The following is a 24533-nucleotide window of genomic DNA, read 5'->3' as shown; positions in this document are numbered from 1 at the left end:
TGGTTAGTGTATGCCATGTAACTATAACCTATTTGAGCTTTTTGATCAAGAAATTGAGAAAACCGTATGTGCACTAAGGAGAAGACAAAGATTGGAGCTAGAGCAAGAACAAGCAGTAGCCATGGCAGATAACCAGAATCAAAGGGTGTTGCATGATTATGACATGCCGAATGTCAATGGTTCTCAACCCAGCATTGTGAGACCTATAGTCAATGCTAATAATTTTGAGAATAAGCCTAGTATCATCCAGATGGCGCAACAAGAGCAGTTTTGTGGATGACCTGCTGAGGATGCATAGCACCTTGCCAATTTCTTGGAGATTTGTGATACAATTAAGATAAATGGAGTTAGTGATGATGCTATTCAACTCCAACTTTTTCCATTTTCTCTAAAGGATAAAGCCAATACCTAGTTGAATTCCAAAACGCCCAACTCTTTTAACACTTGAAATGCCTTGTCACAAGCTTTTCTGAGTAAGTATTTTGCCCTAGGTAAGACTGCCAAAATTAGAAATGATATTACCAGTTTTGTTCAGCTTGATGGTTAATATTTTTATGAAGTCTGGGAGAGGTTTAAAGAATTACAGAAGAAGCATCCACATCATGGTCTTCCTGATTAGCTGAATGCACATACTTTTTATAATGGATTAACACATTCAGTCAGGATTACCTTAGATGTAGCTGTAGGAGGTAATTTAATGAGTAAGTCAATAGAAGAGGCATTTGAGTTGTTAGAAGAAATTACCTCTAACAATTATCAGTGGTCTAATGAAAGAGGTATGCCTAAGAAAGCTCCAGGTATGTATGATGTAGATGGCAAGAACATGTTGAATGCCAAGCTTGATTCTCTAGTAAAAATGTTCAGTAAGCTGGGTAATATGAATTTTGTTTCTAGTTTTGTATTGAGTTGTGATTGTTGTGGAGGAGCTCACATGAGTTCTGATTGTATGTTTGTAAAGCAAGCCCAATTTGTGTCTAATTTTAACAAGCAATAGCAACAACTTAACAACCCTTATTCCAACACATATAACCCAGGCAGGAGGAACCATCCCAACTTTTCATGGAAAGATCAAGGTAACCAAGGTAGCAATTCTAGACCTTTCCATCCTTCTGGTTTTCAACTAAGACCATTCCAACAAGAAAGTAAGCAGCCTTGGGAGATAGCTATTGAGAAGTTAGCCAATCCCAGTTTAGAGAGATTTGAGAGACTGGAAGCAAAGTTTGAACAATTACCAAGTTCCAATATAAATGTGGAGGAGCAATTGGGGTAGTTAGCCAATTTCTGCAATTCTCGTGGACAGGGTAATTTGCCTAGTAAGACAAAGGTCAATCCAAATGAGCATTGTAAGGCAGTCACTTTGAGAAGTGGAAAGCAACTTGGTCAGGTAAGTGGTGAGACTATAGTTAGTGATGAAGTGGACCATGAAGAGGTGAGAAAGAGGGTTGGTTAAGAAGTTGAGGACATAGCCAAGACACCATCCCCGCTATCACCAGTTGAACCTTATGTCCCTCCCATTCCTTTTCCTCAAAGGCTTAAGTAGAAAAAAACTGATCAACAGTTTGAGAAATTTTTGAAAGTTTTTTAGGCAGCTTCACATTAATATTCCTTTTACATATGCCTTAGCACAAATTCCTACATATACAAAGTTCCTAAAGGAGATAATGTCCAAAAAGAGAAAATTAGAGGATTTCGAGACCATTTCCTTGATGCAGGAATGCAATGCCGTTATCCAGAATAAGCTTCCACCAAAGCTAAGAGATCCAGGGAGTTTTTCTATACCTTATACTATAGGTGATGTTAATTTTTCTAAAGCTTTGTGTGATTAGGTGCTAGTGTTTCACTAATGCCTTTATCTATGTCTAGGAAGCTTGGATTAAAGGAGTTGAAGCCTACTACCATCTCTTTGCAGCTAGCTGACCGATCAGTGAAATATCGTTTGGGTGTTCTTGAGAATGTGCTAATCAAGGTAAAGAAATTTATCATTCTAGTTGATTTTATTGTGCTGGAGATGGAAGAATACACTGAAATCCCTATCATTATAGGCCAACCTTTTCTAGCCATAGCTAGAGCTATCAAAGATGTTAAGAATGGTAGGCTGACTTTGAAGGTTGGTGAAGAAGAGGTAGAGTTTTTAACTAGTTGCTACAAGAGAGACAATTGCAACACCTGAAATAGTTATGAAATGCCGCATGAAGAAGAAAGGGAATAGAGCAGTCACTGAGTTGTTGGTAAAGTGGAAGGGGCAAGGGCTCAAAGAAGCCACTTGGGTTAAATTTCAGAAATTGCAACATGACTTTCCTAACCTTGAGAGCAAGGTCTTTTGATGGGGGAGGGATTGTTATGGGGCTGCATGCTTTAAGGCTGGGTTATCCATGTGGTCTTGTTGATGGAAGCCTAAGTAGAGTGGGTATTAAAAAGTAGTTGTTTTCATAAAATAGACCCCAAAGTTCGAAGCCACTACACACCCAACACAAGATCATAACCCCCTAATGTTAAAACATAAAAATTAGTCATATAATTGTTACCTTGCATTCGTAATGGCACCTCCAACCACCTGCCTGTGCTGAATAAAGTCGAGCAATTAGCAACTCTCACAGTAATATCAATTGTTGGTTGTGGATGCAGGTGAGAATTAAATAGAACGGAAGGGTCCATAAAGTTATGTAGGTATCAACAAGAATCACCACAGCACAGCCACCAATGTGCCCCAAAATGCGCATTTTTTTTGGACTAGGAGATCCCCAAAGTGCATGAATAGAGATTTCAGGGGTTGTATCCGTGCCTGCCATACTCCATCCAGATGGATTGCTGCGAGCACCTTCTAACAGGGCTGAAGTACCAACAGCCTGGGGCTTTTCTTCCTCACTGGAATTGTCAAATTCCATGATAAATAAATGAGAATTTAACAAACTAAAAATGGAGTTTAGTTTTCCAGATCATAGACATGTTTTGCAAGGCATCACACCTACAACTATTACATTGATGGACGGGGTGCAATTAGGAAAGGCTATGAAGTAAGACAGACATGGATTGGTGCTATAGCTTTTAGACCCCATTGGACCCTTACTCCTTTCCCTAGACACTAACCCTACCCTCACAAAATTGCTTGACTAGTTTACTATTATTTTTTAGGAGCCTTACGGTTTACCATCTTCTCGCACTCATGACCACCATATCATTCTTCAGCCTAGAGCCAAACTCGTGTGTGTAGGTCCTTATCAGTACCCTTATTTCCAAAAAACTGAGATGGAAAAACTGGTTCAAGATATGTTAGTTTCCAGTATTATTCGACCTAGCCAAATTCCTTTTTCTTCTCCTGTCCTTTAAGTTTGCAAACAAGACAGTAGTTGGCAGCTTTGTGTCAACTATTGTGCTTTAAACAAGGAAACCGTTAATGCTAAGTTACCTATTCCTATTGTTGATGACCTTTTGGATGAATTACATGGTGCCACAATTTTTAGTAAGCTCGATCTACGATCCAATTACCATCAAATTCGAGTCAATTTCGTAGATATTCCAAAAATGACATTTCGTACCCATGAAGGTCATTACAAGTTCTTAATAATGCCCTTTAGCCTTACTAATGCTCCTTCTACCTTCCAATCTCTTATGAATCACACTTTTAAACCATATTTGTGTAAATTCATCTTTGTTTTCTTTGATGATATTCTCATGTATAGTAAAGGGTGCATTTCGGGCATTTGCATGTAGTTCTTGGAATCTTATAGCACCATCAACTCTATGCAAAAAAATCCAAGTGACAATTTGGGTGTTCTGAGATTGAATACTTGGGGCATTTGATATCTAAGGATGGTGTTCACACTGATCCTGAAAAAATTGAGTCTATGTTACAATGGCCAATTCCTTTTGCTATTAAGTCTCTTTGTCGGTTCCTTGGCCTCACAAGATATTATATAAAATTTATCAAAGGTTACGGTACCATTGCAGCCCTACTCACCACCTTGCTTGACAAAAATTCTTTTCTTTAAACCCAAACAGCCACAAACACTTTTAAAGCACTAAAGAAGGCTATCAGCATTCCTCTTGTTTTGATTCTTCCTAACTTTACTCAACCTTTTGTTATTCATTGTGATGCTTCATGTTGTGGTGAAGGTACTGTTTTGATGCAACAGGTTTGACCCATTGCTTTTATGAGTTAGACTATCCATGGAAAAGCCTTACAACTCTCAAGTTATGAAAAATAATTAATGGCCTTGGTTTTGGCTGTCAAAAAATGGCGATCTTATGTGTTGGGCCAAAATTTTAAAGTGCAGATGGATCATCAAAGTCTCAAGTACTTACTTGAGCAAAAGGTGGAAACCCCATTGTAGCAAAATTGGCTAACCAAATTACTTGGTTATGACTTTGTGGTGGAATATAAGCAAGGGAATGAGAATTCAGTTGTGGATGCATTGCCCCAACAATTTGAAGATTCCTCAGGTGATTTATCAACCTTAATAGTTCTGGTAGCAAAATGGCTTTTGGAATTATGAGATTCTTATTTACATGACCCTTCTCTATAGTCCTTGTTGGCGGCCTATCGTAGCATAGAGTTGGATGGGAATAAATACCATGTGACGGATGGGCTGCTCTTTTATAAGCATCTCCTCTATGTTGGCAACAATTCTGATCTCAAGGCTCAAATACTACATCTTGTTCATGGAAGCCCACAAGTAGGACATTCGGTATTTCATAAAACACTACACCGAGCTATATCCAATATTTATTGGAAAGGACTAAAAAAAGATGTTAACGAATTTACTTGGGAATGTGATGTGTGTCAAAAAAAATAAGACTAAAAATATTCATTCAGCTTGACTCTTGCAACCCTTACCAATTTTAGAAAAGGTTTGGACTGAAATTTATATGGATTTTATCGAAAGTTTACCACTTACCACTTTCTCAGGGCTTTAATGTTATTTTAGTTGTGGTTGATCGGCTTAGTAAATATGCACATTTTATTGTTGTGGCTCACCCTTATACCTCTTCTAACATTGTTCAAGTTTTCATTGCCAATGTCTTTAAGCTCCACAATATGCTATAGTCAATTGTGACAAACAGGGATCCTACATTTACGAGCTTATTCTAGAAAGAGCTATTTAAATTGTAGGGGACTGAATTAAAGTTAAGGTCCACCTACCATCCAAAGACAAATGATCAAAAAGATATTGTAAACAAAGGGGTGGAACTTTATTTACATTGTTTTTCAAGTAATAAACTTAAGGATTGGTCACAGTGGTTACCACTTGCCGAGTGGTGGTATAACACAAATACGCACACATCAACAAAAAATCACTTCATTTAAAGCGATTTATGGGTACCTACCCACCTCCACCTTTGTTGGCCCATTCACCAAGAACAACTATAGTCCTGGAGGTTGAAGAGACATTACGAACAAGAGATCAAGTCCTTAGCCGTTTGCGGCATAACCTACAAGTGGCACAAGCAAGAATGAAGAAATTCGCTGATCTGCATCGAACTAAAAGGAGTTTTGATGTAAGGGACTGGGCTTACCTATGCCTTTAGCTATTCAAGCAACATTCAGTGGTTCAACGATGAAATTTGAAGCTCTCTCCTAGATTCCATGGGCTCTATCGAGTTCTAGAACCCATTGGTGATGTGGCTTATCATCTGGAACTGCCATCCGATTCAGTCATTTGCCCCATTTTTAACGTTTCTTGTCTCAAAAGCAACTAGGAAAACAAAATGCATTGATTCCTAATTTACCGGATTTAGCTACTGTAAAAGAGACGATTGCAACACCCGAAATAGTTATGAAACACTGCATGAATAAGAAAGGGAATAGAGCAGTCACTGGGTTGTTTGTAAAGTGGAAGGGGCTAGGGCTCGAAGAAGCCACTTGGTTGAATTTAATAAATTGCAAAATGACTTCCTTAACCTTAAGGGCAAGGTCTTCTGATGGAGGAGGGATTGTTATGAGGCTAGGTACATTAAGGTTGGGTTATCCGTGTAGTCTTGTTGATGGAAGCCTGAGTAGAGTGGGAATTAGCAAGTAGTTGTTGTCTGAGTCTTATGGGATTAGTTAAGTTGTTAATAAGGCTGAGTCTGTTAGTAGTGGAGTTTTTAATAAGCTAAGTCTTCTGTATTTCCAGCAATGGACTCCTTAGTTTGTGGGTTGTTAGTATGTTGCTTGATTTTAGCATTGCATGATTTGGTTAGTTATTTCAAGTTTTAATTTAAATATTTGTACTATCAATGAAATGGTATCAAAAAATTTAGCCAACTTTTGTGTTGGAGGACTGAGCCCTCTTGAAGTGGTTCACCTTGCAGTAATTCATTTCTAGTCCCTTACATGAAACAAATAAACAATTTGACAATAGAGAAAAAATCATATTGAACAATCTAAAAGATATCTGAAGGAATACGTATTGATAGAACAACCAAATGGCTAGTGGTGACAAGTAACAAGTGGCCATGAGGAAAAAAGGATCCTTAGGTTTGGATGTAGACAACCTTCTGAAGGTGAAAACCTTCTCAACACAATGAAGAAAGGGACCTTAATTTCAAATGGTGCTTTTCGTAAAAAAGAGAAATGGTCCATTTTGTAATAAACAGAAACAGAGTGTTTCGGTGTTCTAATTTCCCTCCTTTCGGTGTTCTAATTTTCTTTCCCGACCTATGTTTCATTTGGTTTTAGCATCCTAAATTAAATTAAATGAACCATTTCATTAAACATCCACATCAGAAGATTGTTCAATGCTTGCATGAATTGACTGCATTTAGAGTTTTCCTTAATCAAGTGATCAAACACAATGCTCGAAATCGAATATAATAGAGTTTTAAAATCAAGTTTGGGGTTTGAGGTAACCATTTAGGGTTTTGGCTTCCTCCAAGCTTTTAGGGTTTTAATTGGATTCCAACCATTTAGGTTGAAACCTTATTTGGTTTTGTCACAATTTGGATGGTTGGATGGAATAGAGTTTTGCTTAGATGCCATGATCTCACACCTTAATTTCCTTCACATTTCCATCTTATAGTTCCTCTTGGTGCCAAGTTTTCAATACTATTTATCAAGTGTAGCTAAGATCTTGCCAAGTATCTAAATAAAACTTCTATAACCTAGTTTGGACATTTCACATTGTAATTTTGAAAACATAGCACTTGGTGCTACTATTGAGGTTACTATTCTCACCGGGAAAGTAAAACAAAAATTGCACTGTAAAATTTTAAATATTCACACTAATCTAATTGTGCAATTCATTTATTGAAATTCAATCCCAAAGTGCCTTGAAATAAACAAAACAGGTTTTCGAACAAGCTTTTTATCTGAAAACTGAAAATGGGTTTATTCAAAATTCTAAATAATGAATTGAGTGTAATGGCATAGACCATATCGCATTCTAACACTTATAATAACTATCTCAAATAAATAAAATTGTTCTTCTGCCATTGTGAATTTTAACACTAATTATGTTGACAAATTAAAATCTACCCGATTGGTTGAATAGTGAAAACTTACCCCAAATTCAATCCCAAAGTCTAAAATTCAAGCATCAGTGTTCATTAATCATAAAACTCAAAACAAATTGAGTGGAAAATAGAGATATCACCTTGGCTCAAGATTTTGATAAGCAATTGAGAGGAAATGTTGAGATGCAGTGAAGGGAAGTAGACGGGAGTGGCCATGGGTGGTTGAGAAATTGAAATAATAGAAATGTTAGGTGCAAACACACAGAGAGAGAGAGAGAGAGAGAGAGAGAGAGCTAACCCCGTATGGTGGCTACACTGTTGGAGATGCTGGCCACTGGGTGGGTGGAGAGCTGTAGAGGAGCGGCTACCATCTGGGTTTTGCGTGTACCTGGATCGGTAAATAGTGATATGTGAGTTTTTGTTGGAAAAAGCCCGTTAGAACTTGTTGAAAAATGCTTCATATCGGCGATCGAAGACTTGTATCAATTATCAATGTGCTACACTGCCCATAGTTCTCAACATTCCGACCCTGCTTTGAGCAAATAAAAATGATATGACTTAAGCTGTGAAAGTCTACTGATATCAGTTCAATCCCCAACCCATCCACATCAAAAACCCTGTATTTAAACAAAATTAAACATTCAAAAATAAAAACTAATAATTCCACATAGGAACTGCATCATATGTACTGAAGAATTAACCATAAAAATGTTCATATTTGGAAGACTATAAGTACTCCCCCTAAAAAAAATGTAACACAATAATTCACCAAAACAGAGATTTTAAGCTTGTAGTTTCCCATAAAAAAATTTTGAAAATAGCTTGGCACCGGATCCGGGTGTTTCATGAGATCCTAGGAAATTCATCTGCATGTCACATAAAAAGCTTGGAGTACTTACATATGGAGGATAATCGACTTTCAGGTGTTTTGCCAGATCAACTAGGGAAATTTCAAAAACTCTCTTTTCTGTTCCTAGACTCTAACTTGATTTTTGGTACAATTCCTGTATCTATAGGAAATCTATCATTATTGAGGGTATTATCTATCACTGACAATCAATTGAGTGGAGCAATTCCTGTAAGTTTTGGACTCCTTTCAAATCTTGAAACTTTACTTCTCTCTCAAAATTTTTTGGAAGGTTTGGTTTCCGATGTGCATCTTTCCAACTTAACGGGGTTGAAATATCTTTATGTTGATTCAAACCTATTGACTTTGAAGATAAGTTCTAATTGGGTTCCACCTTTCCAACTCCAATCATGGATGTTGGAATCATGGAGACTAAGCCCACGATTTCCTTCATGGCTTCAATCACAAAAAGATCTTCGATATCTAGGTTTATCCAACAAAACAATCTCAGATGTCATGCCTTCTTGGTTTTGGAGCCACTCTTCAAGAATAAATATCCTGGATCTTTCTAAAAACCAGCTTCAAAGTAGTATTCCAAGATTATTTTGTTGGAGAAACTGTCTATCTTGGTTCAAACCACTTCTCTGGCCCCCTTCCCCATATCACCTCTTATACCATTACAGAATTAGACCTTTCAAAATAACTCATTCAGTGGATGTCTTTCTCCCATGATTTGTGAACATAATGACAGAATGAGATGTCTAGCTTTTATGGATCTATCAAGAAATCTTTTATCTAGAGAATTTCCTTACTGTTGGATAAATTATTCTACATTAAAAGTGTTGCACTTGGGGAACAATAGCCTCACACAAAACATACCAAGCTCATTGGGTTTTGTTTCAATGCTTCAATCTCTATTATTGTATAAAAACAACATGCTTGGAGATTTACCAATGTCACTACAGAATTGCACGTGTTTAAGGCTCTAAAATCTCACTGAGAATCATTTCTCTGGTAGCTTACCCACGTGGTTGGGGAATAGTTATTATGACCTTTTTGTCCTTATACTTTGCTCAAACAAGTTCAATGGCAGTATTCCTCAAGAGTTCTGTCACCTAACTTCGCTTCAGATCTTGGACCTTGCACAGAACAACTTCTACAGGTACATACCAAGATGCTTTGGCAATTTTAGTGCTATGGTGAGACAAGATGACTCCAGTGGTGTCTTTGATTTCCTCCTACCAATGAAAACATTAATAGAAACAATACTTTGTAATGAAGGGAAGAGAGTACAAATATTATAGCCAAACCCTTGCTCTGTCAGAAGCATGGACCTCTCAAGCAACAATTTAATTGGAGATATCCCTAAGGGGGTCACCAGTGTCTACAGAGGGATTCCTAATAATGTCAATGCCATGAAATTATTGGAATCTCTTGATCTCTCCTGTAATCAATTAGCAGGTGCAATACCTCAAAGCTTGGCGAGTTTGACATCCTTGTCTCTTGTTTGAATTTATCATGTAACAACTTACCTAGCAAAATTCCCTCCAATAAACAAATACAAACCTTTGGTGGATTGAGTTTCATTGGTAATTATGATCTTTGTGGATCTCCACTTACAGTTAGTTGCATTGGAGATGACTCGGCCCCTGAGCCAACACCAAATGCTAATAATGAAGGTGGCGAGGACGATGGCTGGATTGACATGAAGTGGTTTTATATAAGTATTCCACTTGGATTTTTTGTGGGGTTTTGGGGCATATTAGGTCCGTTAATAATGTATTTATTGATGTGAGATTTATTTTCTAACAATATTCCTTAACTTTCTTCATATTGAAAAGGCAAAAATACTGTACGAAAAGATGGAGCGAGGGAATTTCACATTGGAGCATTCTTGGTGTCTCTTTTGAGACACCAACCCAAATGATAGCAACTCATGATTACACTGAATACAAGGAGAAGGTCACACGATAAACATCCATCCAATGAGTAGTCAAGTGAAGTTTTGGACGACGTTGTGGAGGAGAACGTTGAGAGACCTCTAGGCTAAAAAGCTTAGAAAGAAAACTTGAGGAAGCGAAAGGCCCAAGATTCATCTGATGCTAAGTTCAACATAGCGTTAGGAGCAATGACCGAGGATAGACGGTTGTTCATGGCAGAGAGGAGAGAATGGGTGATGAAAGCAGATTGCGATAGAGGTGCACAACTAGAACTTGATTAGAGAAAGTTCGAGGCAAAGATCATGAGCAAGGATCTTTCTAGCATGAATTCAATGCAGCAAGCCTGTTTCCATAATATTCAAAGGATAATTTTTAACAAGTCCATGAATAATTAGGAAGGCACATCTGAATGATTTCAAATTTTCAGGTTTTAGTGACTGCCCAACCACAAGACTTTCTTATAAAGCATGTGGCTGGGCAGCCACTATGAATGGTGACTATTTTTTTGTTTAAATGGAATTTTATTTTGGAATTGTGACTGGTTGGAAAGGTTTACGGTATGTGGGCTGATTGTATTTTGGAATTGTGACTTATTGGAAAGGTTAAATTTATGTGGGTGAATTTTATTTTGGAAAGATCCTCATGATCAAAATAATCTTCATCTAACATATGATGAATACTCTGAAAGGGATCAATAGGAAACTAAAAGAAAAAAAAATTGAAGAATTGGAAGAAGAAAGATTGGTTTTTTATGGGTGGGAAGTAGTTAAAAAGATAGATCTATTTATAGGGCTTAATCCAAGACTATTAACTATAACTAAAAATCTTGACAAAAGAAGAACGGTTAGCTACATCTACATGTTGGTTTGAAGAATTATGGATATGAATCTTGCGTATTGTGCATGGTGGAATGAATGTATTTGACCGAAGATAGAATTGTAGATGTGAATTTTGGGTAGAGAAGAAGGGCTTGTGGAAATATTTATTAGTTTCAAGAATTGTAGATGTGAGTATTGATTAGAAGAAATACTATATGAACAAATTGTAGATGTGTTTGTTGATTCTACAAATTGTATATATGATTGTTGGGTAAAAGAAGGGTTGATAAAATGTGTTTGTTGGATAATTAGGTTGAAGAAAAACATTAGTTGGGAATCAATCATTTAAGTATCAAATTAAATTATTAATGTACATAGGGTTAGTATAATTGCAAAATATGAAAAAAAAATTTAAAAATATTATTATTAAATAAATAATATTATATTATTATTTTGATGAATTTAATAGTCAATGAAGATTTTAAATTTATAGAAAATATATACTTTTCATCAAATTTTAAAGATGACTTTGATAAGCCAATGTGAATGCCCGTAGCTTTCAGCAAGGTAGGGAGATTTGCTAACTTCAGGTTTTTGGATGACATTTTATGTATAGACTCTGGTATTTGGAGAGTGTAACAAAAATAGCTTAACCATGGCGTATTGTAATTTGTAGAACGAAAAACAAAATGAGGGTTTTCATTTTAGTAAGAGAATGCTTTCCATGGTTTTGGTTGTCCTTCTACACGCCTTCTTATACATGGTTTTGGTCTCTGTTTGACCAAAACCGCAACATTTCAGCTCTTCAAACGCAGGGCAATCGGCATAGAGCACATAGATTCGCATTTCTCGTACGCCACAGGCATTGCCACTAACCATATGCACACCCCCAGAGAAGTTACGGCACAATTGGAGCTCATGGCTCTCAGCAACCAAGGTTAGATTTAAACAAGACTAAACGAGCAAAGGGTTCCAATACTCAAAATTACATGAAGACAAGTCTCTTTAGACATAAAAACACAGCACGCACACACCATAAGGGAAAAATTAAACGAGAATGATGAGTTTCCCAGTTTCCCTCCTCGTGTTCCAGCAGTTACTTGGGATTCATGTGACGCCAACACAACCACATCAACTAAAGCTTGAAAACAGAGAACTTAAAAAAGGTTCAAGCAGCATGATCCCCTCCCCCCCCCCCCCCCCCACAAAAAAAAAAAAAAAAAAACACACCAACCCACAAATTACGATATATCTGATTGGACTATCACACTAGTACTCCCATTTCCTCACCTCCATACCATCAGGAGGGCTTCCCTCCACCTTCTTTGAACCCACTTCCTTCCAGTTCGTGGAGAGCACCGTCCCATTTGACTCAACCTGTGTAATTTCAAAGCAGTACAAAACGCAATGAGTTTGGAAACAACGTCACCAAATAATTGGTTATTTTAAAAATATGATATTCGAGAAAACCACAAAATAATTAGCTTTATCATTTTGAAGTCAACCCCTTATTTTATTTTATTTTTTTTAAATGTCTAAGACTCAAAACTTACAAACGATTTTTTCATCGCTCTTTTGGTGTCCTCATCAGCATCTGCATATATGTTTTGGAAAAATTTGTTTAAAGCTGCATCACCATCGAGCTTTTCATCTTTCTCCTGAAAAGGAAAAAACTGATAAGTACAAAGTACACTGAAAACAAAAGGATGCTGGAATGCGCTCTCGATTCCTGAACTTTGACCATAGTTCAGATTTCATCCTGAAACTTAAGGGTTTCAGTTTTGTCGTATGTAATCTAGATGTTACCCTACCACCATCAACTGTGAATTGAATTGCATAAATGCCAAGCATGGGGAAAAAAATGCACATGCCAGACAGTAAACAGTGGCACATCTGCCTCCTGTCTGCCACATAGGCAATTCTAGAGAATGAAAGGGCAATGTTGTTCCCTTTTAATTTGTTCAAACAAAAATGTAATGTTTTATGCATTACAGATGAAATCTAAACCTGGGCCAAGACCCAAAAGTGTGTATCATCTGAGAATAAAGTAGGATAGAGGCTGACCTCCTTCTTCACGTCTGCTTCAATCTTATCCCAATCCTTTTTTGGTTTTGAGGATGGGTAAGCTGGTCTTTGAGATCCAATAACTGCAAAATTAAAAGTAGAAATCATGCTTATTGACGCAAAGTATGGTGAATATTGAGCCTCCTTTAGCAATTATATTGCTCAAGATACCATATTTTGGTGTAGGAACACACAATTTCTTATAAACCATCCCCAGCTAAGCCTAACAGCTAGCACACCCAAAACTCAAACTAGGCTGGGCCAGGCTTTCTAACAACTTTCCCCCATCTCCAAACGAGCAGGAAACTCATTCCAAGCCCACATAAGGGCTGGAACATTTGTGGGCTGCCAGGCCCATGTCTCAAAATGCGCATAAAAATACAAGATTTTACCATGAGGATCACACAAATTGCAGGAAGAAAACACTATCCGATACAAGTATCATCACTGTACGACATAACTGCCCAAATTGTGGGGATTGTGAACTGGTCCTGGTTCTAGTTTTTCAGACTACCAGTTCAGGAGAAACCAGTCAATTTTTTATTATTAACTTATTTTTCTAAGTAGGAGAAACCAGAGGATTTCAGAAAAAAGCAGCTGCACCAATTCTACTTTCATTTGAAGATTAAGAGAGAGAAAGACAGAAAGTACAAAGGAGACAAGTGAAGCAGCTCCAGCTGTGGCTCGATTCCAATCCACATTTCAATACTGTTACTATCAACACCATAACACACTACAATAGGAAAATATAACCCACCTGAGGCATTTACCCTTTGTGGAACCGTATTTGCATTGCTGAATTCAAGAGCTGTCCAATGTATTGGTTCAGCTTTGGCGAGGCGAACTTCAACTTTGGTAGACAAAACATCATACCTACAGTTGGAAGGTATTATCTGTTTGCAGATAGTAAAACACCACGGTTAACTTGGCATCAGTAACATGGGATTCTAATTAAATTCAGTGTGAATACTAACAATTATGTTTTATTTTCACAAGTTGCATGCATTACCTTTCCAAATAAGCGAGGTTGAAAATGATACGCATCTTCACCAGGAACATCAATGCTAACACTAAGCTGCATATAACCAATAAAATTTAGAATTGGTTCAGTCGTCCAACCGAGAAATCAATGAGAAAGGTGAATAAACTCAGAAATCATCAATCGTACTATTTGTTCCCCAAAGTCAACGGAAACATTTTTAGCAGGTATACCCTTAGCAAAGATAGTCACCACCACTTCCTCTGGCTTCTGGTAGAATTCATGCCTGCACTTTTTTACTAGTAAATGTATTAGTCCCTGTTCCAATTTTGCATAAGATTCTATAGTTCATTAAATGAACACGACATTAATATTTGTACTCATTAACTAAAATTTGAGAAAAACAATCAAAATAGAAATTCTTAAGTTTGTAGAGAACCTTTAAATGAAAGAGACATGGAACTATAAATTTTAATGTCCCCTTCTCAGCCACACAATACATCAGATGAAACCAAGAAACACAGCTGAACAAACCTGTATTTTGGTTTGGCTGGTGTTGGTGTCGCCTGATTGGAAAGGTCATCCACAGGCTGAAAACTTTCTGAAGATACATTTGTTGGGGTGGTTTTCTCCGATGAGTGCTTTGGTATATCAACAGTTTCCTCTGACAAAATATGCAACTTTCACGGATAAGACGTTAAGAAGGTTGTCGTGATGCCACATTATAATTTCTCTTATATGATAGCTTTCACATATATGTATTTCCTTACCAAAAGAAAATCACATTTCAATCCAAAAGATATTTAAATATCCAGCTGAGACTAAAAGCACAGAAAGCTTCATTGACATTAAGAGATTTACAGTTTTAAGCGGAAATTACGCACTTGCAATCAACCAATCACATTCTTTGAGTAAATTGGTGAATCTTGAATCTCCAGGAGCCAAAGATGCACCCGTTTCCAATGCTGCTTTTGCAGTCTGATATTCTTCAAGATTGAAGCATGCAGAGCTGTAAAAGGAGATATCAAAAGAATTCGTGATCAAGAATTCATTCGTGATCAGTCCAGACAGATGAACAACAAACAAGTGGGAAATAAATTGCAAAGGAAATAGGCCTTCAAACTAAAGGTGAACAAATTCCTAATTCTCACAATGAAAATGTCCGAGCAGAAGTGGATGCTGCAAAAGGTTTCATATGGCTCGAGAAGTGAGAACTGAAACTAGACTAGTATTCTATCAAAACAAATAAAATAAAAAAAATCATTACAGTATGCCAAAGATGTTCTAGCCAATCAACTTGCTCTTCAATATTTGCTTTTCACATGGTTTACTTTAAAACTGGAAAAGGTAGCCTAATACTCAAAACCATTGAAATCAAGTGAAGCAGGGCTACGGTGGTAGCCAGTGAGGTTCCACTGAGGGCAACCAGCGATTCTAAAACTTCATTCATAGAGCCAAGAACCAGTTATAAAATGCATTCTCTTTATATCCAAAACTAACAGAACTCATACTAGTAGGAATCAATATTGTCCTTAATTAAGCAAACACAGCTTTTTATTGAGAATTTTTTCTCAAGCGTAATGCATTTGATGATAAAAAACAAGGAATCAAAGAAGCTCATTGGATGAGTTCAGACATTTCTTCTATGATACGCCAATGTCACGGGCAATTGCAATAGTCCATAGATCTATACGGACTCAGTTTTCATGATTTTCTTGTATCTATTTGTAGTTCTTGATTAGGTGTTTTCACTTGTATACATCTTGTTTACTTGGACTATACCTATTTTCATTTCTATTAATAAAATTTATTTTACCTATAAACAAAATAATGAAAAAAAAGTACAACCTGAAGAAATTGGACTAGAAATGAAGTCTAAGAAGAGTGTTGGCTGGAATCAAGATGTGCATCCATAAACTGGAGAATATATTGAAAAATACAGGAATTCTGCAGCATCTAGATGGAGTTGTCAGTTGTGAAAAAAAAAACATGCAATGATGAGCCAATAATCCTCACAGTCAGCTTAAAGCAAAATGATTTTTCATTTCACAACCCAATCCAACGACAAAGAGGATAATGACTACACTTCCAGCCAGGAGAATTAGTAGAAACTATTATAGTTTCCATAGTAACTAGAAAGAGTCTGCAAAGAGCAAATCTTTGAGTGATACAAATACATCTTAAGTCTGCATGATTGGTACGATCTATTTTTCTAACGTCTTGGCAAAAGAAAAACTAACAAGGTCCATAACATAGATATGTGACACAATTTACTATTACTAACTTTAAGAGGAAAAAAATGACATTCTTATTCACCATGTATTTCTCCAGAAGCTTCAATTTCAAATGAAGCTGAACGTACACTCAGATACAACAGTGCATATGTCTACATGCCTAGTGTACTGTACTCACCCTTTACGCAAGTATGCTTTTGCCAACGAAGGGTCCATTTCAATTGCTCTGTTTGCATCAGCAACAGCCTCTGCGCAAGAAATTACAAATTATTAATTAGCAACTTTTTTAAACCATTATCATAACAAATATTCAGAACACAGAGAGAGAGAGAGAGAGAGAGAGAGAGAGGTGTAAACGAGCTGGTTTGAGCTGAGGAGTAAATCGCCCAACCTTAGTTCAACAGTTTCACTAACAACCTCAAACAAACATGCCGTCGTACTAAATTAACAATGTCATGTAAACTCAAGGAGTTTTTTTCTTTTTCTTTTTGAGAAGAAAATTCTGAGCTCAAGCGTTTTGATTCCCCACAAATATTTTGATAATAAAGATTTATTCAATTAGTGATAAAAAAAATTAATTACTATTACGTATTGCTCGGTTCATGCAGCTACCCCATAACGTATCTTGTGTTTCAACATATGCAACACAAAATCATTATAAAGCACAATCTTCTTCTCTATTGCTTTCTTTTATAATATAAATATTGTTTTCTTCAACAACAGACTATATTCATGAAACAAAAGAAATGAAACTAATAGATTCTCTGCATTCGGTTTTATCGCCAATGAGATCATCTCCGTTCATTTACTTCCGTTCCTTGGGTAAAGGGTTTCCCAAAAAACTGTACAAGTGAAGTTCTAAACTTCAGCCTCAACCACTGCATAGAATAAAAAAATATCCGACCCCCTTCTTTCTTTTAATCTGCTTTCTCAGCAACCCAACAATAGTAGGTAATTAAACCCGCCACGCTAAATTAAGAGTCAGAAAAACTATCTGAAAGGAAGATTGAAGTGAGTACCAGTGAAGTTGTTGAGTTTGAGGTTGGCCTGGGCGCGGTCGGCGAAAAGCTCGGCCCGGGTAGGGTCGAGAGCGATGGCCTGGGAGTAGAGCTGCTCGGCCAGCTCGAAGTGGTCGTCGATGAAGGCTTCCCTCGCCTTTCTTTCTAGATCGGACTCCATTACGGTGACACAGAGAGAGAAAGAGAGAGAGAGAGAGAGAGAGAGAGAGAGAATTGCAGAGATGATTAAATTTGCGGAAAGGGAAAGGAAGGGAAGGAGCTGGAGACCACCACACCTATTGACTTGTCCAGTTAAATCTACGTAACACCCCTTTATAAGGAACGGGGAAATATTTAGACAAAAAAGATTAAGTAATAATAAATTTATAAATTAATATAATTTGATATGATATATCATAAATTTATTTTTATTATAAAATAAATTTAATAATTTTTATAAAATTATATTAATTTATAAAAAAAATTATATGTACATAGCACTTCTTGAATGAATGTCTACAATGAATTTTTTGATTTATTATTTTTATTTTTTAAAAAACAAATGTTCATTTTCGGCCTCAGTTTTTATAATAATTATAAGAAGAATTTGTTATCAAAATCTTATGAAAAGATCATTCTCATTTTTCAATTATTTTTATTTGATTTCCCACAAATATCATTATTATTTATTATATTTTCTACTTTTTTTAAATATTTATTTTTTTATATTTAAATTTATATATTTTGGTTTTTTAATTTTTATTTTTTTAAACTCTTATTTCTATAAGGAATTTTTCTTTTTTTTTGAGTTTTTCATATTTATTTTAGCTTTTTTCTTCCTATATTTTTTTTTAACTCTTTTTTTTATGCATGCTGCGTGGACTTATCTTATATGGATCATCAACTGATAAACCAAACCAGATTCCAAAAATTACCTATGTAGAACAACAAATTGCTAATACATTTTAATTTATGATTTACAACCAACGAATCATTAATGAAGTTGGGTTTAAGTTAGACCTTTTTGTTCCTTTTTTTATTTATTTATTTTTATAAATTATATGATGAAATATATATATATAAACATACATATTAAAAAAATATAAATAAATAAATAAAGTGAATGATTGGCATGTGAGATTAGGAATATGAGATAAAGTGATAAATTGAACGTAAGCTTTAGCCATTATTTGAATGTTGAGATGAGTTTAAATAAATTTAGATGAGTTGAATTCCTTATTAAAAATTATAAGTTGAGCTGATTGAGTAAATTTTATAAAATCCATCTAAGATGAATTTAAATGTATTTAAATATTAAGATTAATTTATATATATTTATGTAAAATTAAAAAAAGTTATAAATTCTTCGTATAAAAAAATATTGAATTAAAAAAAAATTATGGTTGTTACCTATAAAATTATTTTAATTTAATAATTTGAGAATTAAATATTAAATTTAGATTAAAATTAAATTAAATTAAATTAATATCAATTCAATCTAAATTTTAAACGGAATCTATTTGTACCGAGAGACATAAGAAGTTCGAGAGTCTAGAATCTTCCACCATACACTTTTTTTATTTTTAACTATTAATAATATTATTATTATAATAAAATAAATCTTTGATAAAGTAGCAATGATCCATCAACGCGGCAAACATTTTCACTTTTTGTCCTTATTATCAGGAAAATACATACCTTTCGTCGTGCTGACTCGTGACTCGTGCTCTCGTCCAAAAATGGGCTTGATTTCACATTGTGAGGAATGTATCTAGAATCCTCTTAAGAAAAAGTTTTGGAGATTTTTAACGGCAGTAATATGTGATACAATTTATTAATTCAACATAAATACATAATAATAAAAGTAAATTTAGATTTATCCTTAACGGATTCTGATTAAATATGGTTGATCTATTAAAATATAATTCTTTAATGGATTACTAACGGATTAATCCATTATAAGTAGTTAAGACCCTCTAAGAAATTTAAAATTATATTTTTACCCTTAAACTAAAAACTAAAAAACAAGTGACTCGGAGAAAGCACGGTCCAATCTGGTTCAATTCGGGTGATGGATTGAAATTTTCGATCCATCATTTTCTCTAATCAGACCAGACCTAACGTTTTAAGGGAACTATCGATCCGATCCAGTCAGTCTAACCTTTTTTTATAAATCGATTAATAAAAAAAGTTATTTAAAATACTAAATTAAAATTAAGTGACTTACTAAATAAGAATTACATAATAAATTGTACAATTATTAATATATACTAATATTATATATTATAGTTATACATTAAAAAAATATAATAAGACATTGATCTAAATATATATAATTATAGACTTAGTACTAATACTATAATTAATAATTATACTAGTAATATTACTAATATAATATATGTTAGTGATAAATTGGTAATACTATATTAAATAGTACTCTATGTAATTATAGTGATTTAATACTAATATATTAAGTCAACTATATTAATACTATTATAAATTAATACATATACGGTAATTTATACTATAACTCATATAATATATTAATATGCTAATATGTTAATATATTCTAATACTATATATGATAATTATACATTAAAAAGTATAATACTTATATAATATCGTGATATATATAATTAATTTATATAAATAATATTTTTTTTAAATTTTCATTTCGTCTGATCAGAGATAGGGGTGTAAAATTTAACCGGTAAACTGGAAAACCGGACCGGACCGGTTGTGCCGGTTTTGAACCGGTCCGGTCCGGAACCGGTTTCATAAAATGAAAAACCGGCCGGAACCGGTCCGGTTTCGGTTCCGGCCATTTTTAGACCGGACCGGACCGGTACTATTTAATATGTGTATATTTTTTTATTTATTTAATGTTATATGTTATATATTTTATATTATATATAATTTTTTATATATAATATATAATAATATAAATTATAATTATATATAAGATAGTGTTATTTTAATTTATAAAATAAAAGTTTAATCTCAAACATGAAAATTTAATTGATCATTTGCTTTAAATATATAATTTTATAAATATATATTATTTATTAATAACATTTTATCATAGATTCATAAGAAGTAAGAACCTAAAAAGAAAGAAAATCACTCAAATATTATTACTAAATTTTAATGGCCTAATACACTTAAAACTCTTTATATTTTTTTTAATAAGTACATAAGACATTAGTAGATAAATATAAATTATATATATTAGCATATAATTTATATAAAGCCATATCAAAGCTATACTAATAGGATAAATTTTTTACATGGCAGTCTTTTTATATAGTAGTTTTTTTTTTAAGTAGAATTTTTTGACATAGCAATTTTTTTTTTTTTTATAAACAGATTTTTTTATAATAAATATATATTTTATTAAAACCGAAAAACCGGATCGAACTGGACCGGAAACCGGTAAAACCGGAATACCGATTTAGGAGGGTAATCGGTGCATAATCGGTTTTGAAAAATATAAAACCGGTGCCTACCGATTCGATTATAAATTTTGTCTAAAACTGGACCGAATCGGACCGATTATACCCCTAATCAGAGGTAAAAAATTCCTAGATCACACACCAAATCCAATGAATTCAATCATTCCATTTCAGACCAGTCCCAAAATGGCCGGTCAGGTCGGTTTATGAGGTTAAACTGACCGAATCGGCCAATTCTCAACCGTACCAGTGACTACGCCCACCGCACTCGTCTCTCATGGTCTCACCCTCACAAATTCACATCTCATAAAGTAGAAACTTCATCTTCTCTCAAACCCAGCGCAATCGACAGCACAAATACAATAACAAAAGTCGAAAAATGTTCGTAGGCCTTGACGTAGTGCCAAATTCGAGGGAGATCCTGATCAGCTTGTACAAGAAAACGCTCAAGGAGCTCACCATTGAAAAGAGCCAGTTTTTTTTTTTTTTATTATTTTTTTGGTTCTTAGCTCAACAAAAGTTTCTTTTTGAAAATGGTTTCTACTGGAAGAAGTTTCTTTTTCAGATTTGTCAACCCACGCAGATCTTCCTTTCTGCTATGTTTTTTGCTTTCCAATTCTTTCTTTACAAACAGAGGAACCTGGGTAGAGGGATTTAGAGCAGATCAGAGAGACTGACTCAATTGAAGCACAAGCATTGAAAGAGTTCAAAGCAGACGACAAGATTGACTCCAGTAGATCGAGAGTGTCGAGAGAGATCCAGTGTTGATCTGGTCTACAACCTCTCGAGAGTGGGTTAGAGAGTGCCGAGAGAGATCCAGTAGATTGAAAACGTTTTGGGCACCACAGATTTGGTTGTGCTTGTCAGAAGTGCCTGCTGTACATGGCCCCGTTGGCCCTACCGGCAGGGCCTCCCTGTGTTTATGTTTATATTTTTTGAATTGTAATTTTAGATTATGCCAATATTTGGTATTGTTAAGATTTTGGTTTTAGTGTTTTTTCTGCTTTGTGGATTTTAATTTGGTTTTGTATTTTTATAGTTTAGATTGTAATTTGTATTATTAGTTTTATTATAGGTTAAAAATGAGAAATGTTAATATTATTCTTTAAGAGTTAGTTTTATATTTTTTTAGTCATATTGTAATTTTAATTAATAATGGGTTGAAATAGGTTGTGTTTGTGTCTAATCGGATCGTATTCATGCCTAAACGTGTTTGTGTCCAAACGGGTCGTGTTTATGGCCAAATAGGTCGTGTTGTGTCATGTTAACATAAACGAATTGAAACGGGTCTTGTTGTGTCGTTTAATCTGTTTTATAAGATTTATTAATGGGTCGTGTCGTGTCAATCAGTTATATTAATAGTTAGATTTTAAAATTTTGACATGATAAGTTTAACGAGATATATTCGTATTGACCTATATAATATAATATATATAGTCTACTATAATACGAATACTACCCGATAATATGATTTGTCACTTCTAAAATTCTTTCAAACTGTCCTTTGTCCTTAATATGGTGTTTAATAAGTACTCTCTGATCTTTATAAGAAATAATAGAAAAACTTTTTGTCTTCTTTTATATATATATATATATATATTTGGATAGAGAGGTTTCGAATCCAATACTTCTATTATAAAAATTTGAAAATTATGACAATCAGATCTAGAATTTTTGACAACTTTTTTATTATTTTAATTGACCATCAAAACAAAAATTAGGAAAATATATCATATATGGCACGGCAAGGTCTTATTATACTATTTTATTATATAATACTACTTTATTTATATAATACAATATATCATATTTGTGCATGGTTAGGGAAATGAGAATAAGGATTTATTTGAAAATGCAATTGTTCTTAAATATTTTAATACTACTTTATTACTATTTATAAATAGTTAAATATTATTTATAAATTATTTCATTATTATTTACAGATGATGTGAGATATTGATCTTAGCATTCAAATTGCAACACCCTGACTATGACACCCCCAATTTCTATGTATGGATACGTAGAAATCGAGACGTCGGGATGATGATAACACGGGTCGCTATCATATCACCAAGTGCCAAGTGTGTGTACATGCAATAAGTGTATAATAAAAACACGCAGAAAATAATAAAAGTCTTATAACTAAGTACCAGATTTTTTGTTTAATACCAACTCGTTTAAACCATACATAATAAAATATTACAAGCCTCAAATATCGTTTCAGAACCAAACTACAAGGCATGAAACTCCAAATCAAAACTCTGGCGGAGCTGCCTCTTCGGGCTCAGCCTCCTCCTCCTCCTCCTCAACATTTGCATCAAAATCTACGGTACCAAAATGGTGCCGCAGGTAAGTAATAATCCAAACGCCACAAGATAAAATATATTAAACTCAACAACATGCGTGAAAAGATGCCAAATACACATGTCCCAAAATTCACATTTTTCCACGCACGCCAAAAATCCCATTTTGGCCCAAAACATATCCTTTAAAACCAGACCTTGCCATTATCCCAGATAATGGTCCAAACCAAGAAAACCATCATTTTCCTAGAAAATGGATCACAATATCCTCATGCAAAACCTCGTCATTTTCCCAGAAAATGAATCATTAATCAAACCCTTAGAACACTGTAGGTGGAAATCGCAGGTGGGACTCTACCACCATTCCTATGCGTGCATCGTAGGCGAGAATCACAGGCGGGACTCTACCACCATCCCTGCTTACCACCATCCCTATGCCGAGTGCACCGTAGGCAGGAATCGCAGGCGGGACTCTACCATCATCCCTACACGTGCCTCTGACTCAAACCAGTCAATCCAATCTTATACATATACCAAAAATCATTTCTCGCTTGAAAGCCTAGTTTTCAAGTTCCAACACATGTACATACATGCAATTATACGAAAACCTAATTTTCCTTTTTAAACATGAACATGTATGCACTATGCAATGCAAACATTAAGACACAAAATGTCTAATAAATCTCAACATCAACCATAAATAAACAACTCCGTCCTCAATCCATCCGACCCCCGACTCCTCGGACTCAGTCCGGAATAACCAACCAGTCAATAAATTTATTGTAAAAGTAATAATATATTTAAATCTAAAATAGAGTTTGAAAAATACTTACAGCGCTATATGATAATTTTCGAAGGATCAAGGAGCTACAAACGGTGGAGAAAAAGCAACGTAACAGTGTAAAATACACTGTGGCTGTAGGTTGTAAAATATCCACTTTCGAACGAGGACAAACCAAGACTTGAAATTGATAGGGAATAGTCTAGAGATGTTTATGAAACTAATGGAAGTAAGTTTTGGCCGTGGGTGGCGGTGGAAATGGCTGTGGAAGTGAAAAAATGGCAAAACGGAGTTGAGCTCGTGGGAGCTGCTCCGGCAACGGATCGGGGCCGGAAAAGGGTGGTTTAGGATGGCAAGGGGTAGGTGATGAAGTGGTGAAGAGATAGTGGCCGGAGGTAGAATGATGGCGGCAGAAATGCACAAAAACCTTGCAGGTTGGAGGGGATCTCGGCGGCAAACGGCGGCTCGGATGGAGGTGAAATTTGGTGGGGAGGTGCACCGGCCAGAGGGGAAAAGAACTGGGTGGGTGGTGTCGGCCACATCGCCGGCGAGCGGCGGTGCTGGGTGGGAGAAGCTAGACGGCAATAGTGAGGAGAGAGAGAGGACGCAACGCATGGGAGAAAGAACGGGGAAGAAGAAAGAAAAAGAAGAAAAAAGAAAAGAAGGAAAGGAAAAATAAAAGAGAA

General features: G+C 35.1%; 1 protein-coding gene and 1 non-coding gene across 2 annotated transcripts; both read right to left on the bottom strand.

The window, feature by feature from the left end:
• Positions 1 to 502: 502 nt before the first annotated feature.
• LOC122290575 lies at positions 503 to 609 on the bottom strand. Its single transcript, XR_006236438.1, has one exon. It is a non-coding gene; the product is annotated as a small nucleolar RNA R71 (small nucleolar RNA).
• Positions 610 to 11991: 11382 nt separating this feature from the next.
• On the bottom strand, positions 11992 to 17616 carry LOC122290325 (protein SGT1 homolog). Its single transcript, XM_043097961.1, has 10 exons — positions 17333 to 17616; positions 16492 to 16561; positions 14964 to 15088; positions 14614 to 14743; positions 14269 to 14365; positions 14110 to 14175; positions 13858 to 13993; positions 13101 to 13183; positions 12590 to 12694; positions 11992 to 12413 (listed from the first exon to the last, which is right to left on the bottom strand). The coding sequence occupies exons 1-10, from the start codon at positions 17490 to 17492 to the stop codon at positions 12306 to 12308; spliced, it is 1080 nt and encodes a 359-aa protein (XP_042953895.1). The 5' UTR covers positions 17493 to 17616; the 3' UTR covers positions 11992 to 12305.
• Between the last annotated feature and the right edge of the window lie 6917 nt (positions 17617 to 24533).

This window comes from Carya illinoinensis, chromosome 12 (genome assembly GCF_018687715.1).
Source record: "Carya illinoinensis cultivar Pawnee chromosome 12, C.illinoinensisPawnee_v1, whole genome shotgun sequence".
NCBI lineage: Eukaryota > Viridiplantae > Streptophyta > Magnoliopsida > Fagales > Juglandaceae > Carya > Carya illinoinensis.
The sequence above is the reverse complement of the archived record's forward strand: the minus strand, read 5'-3'. Positions and strand labels throughout refer to the sequence as shown.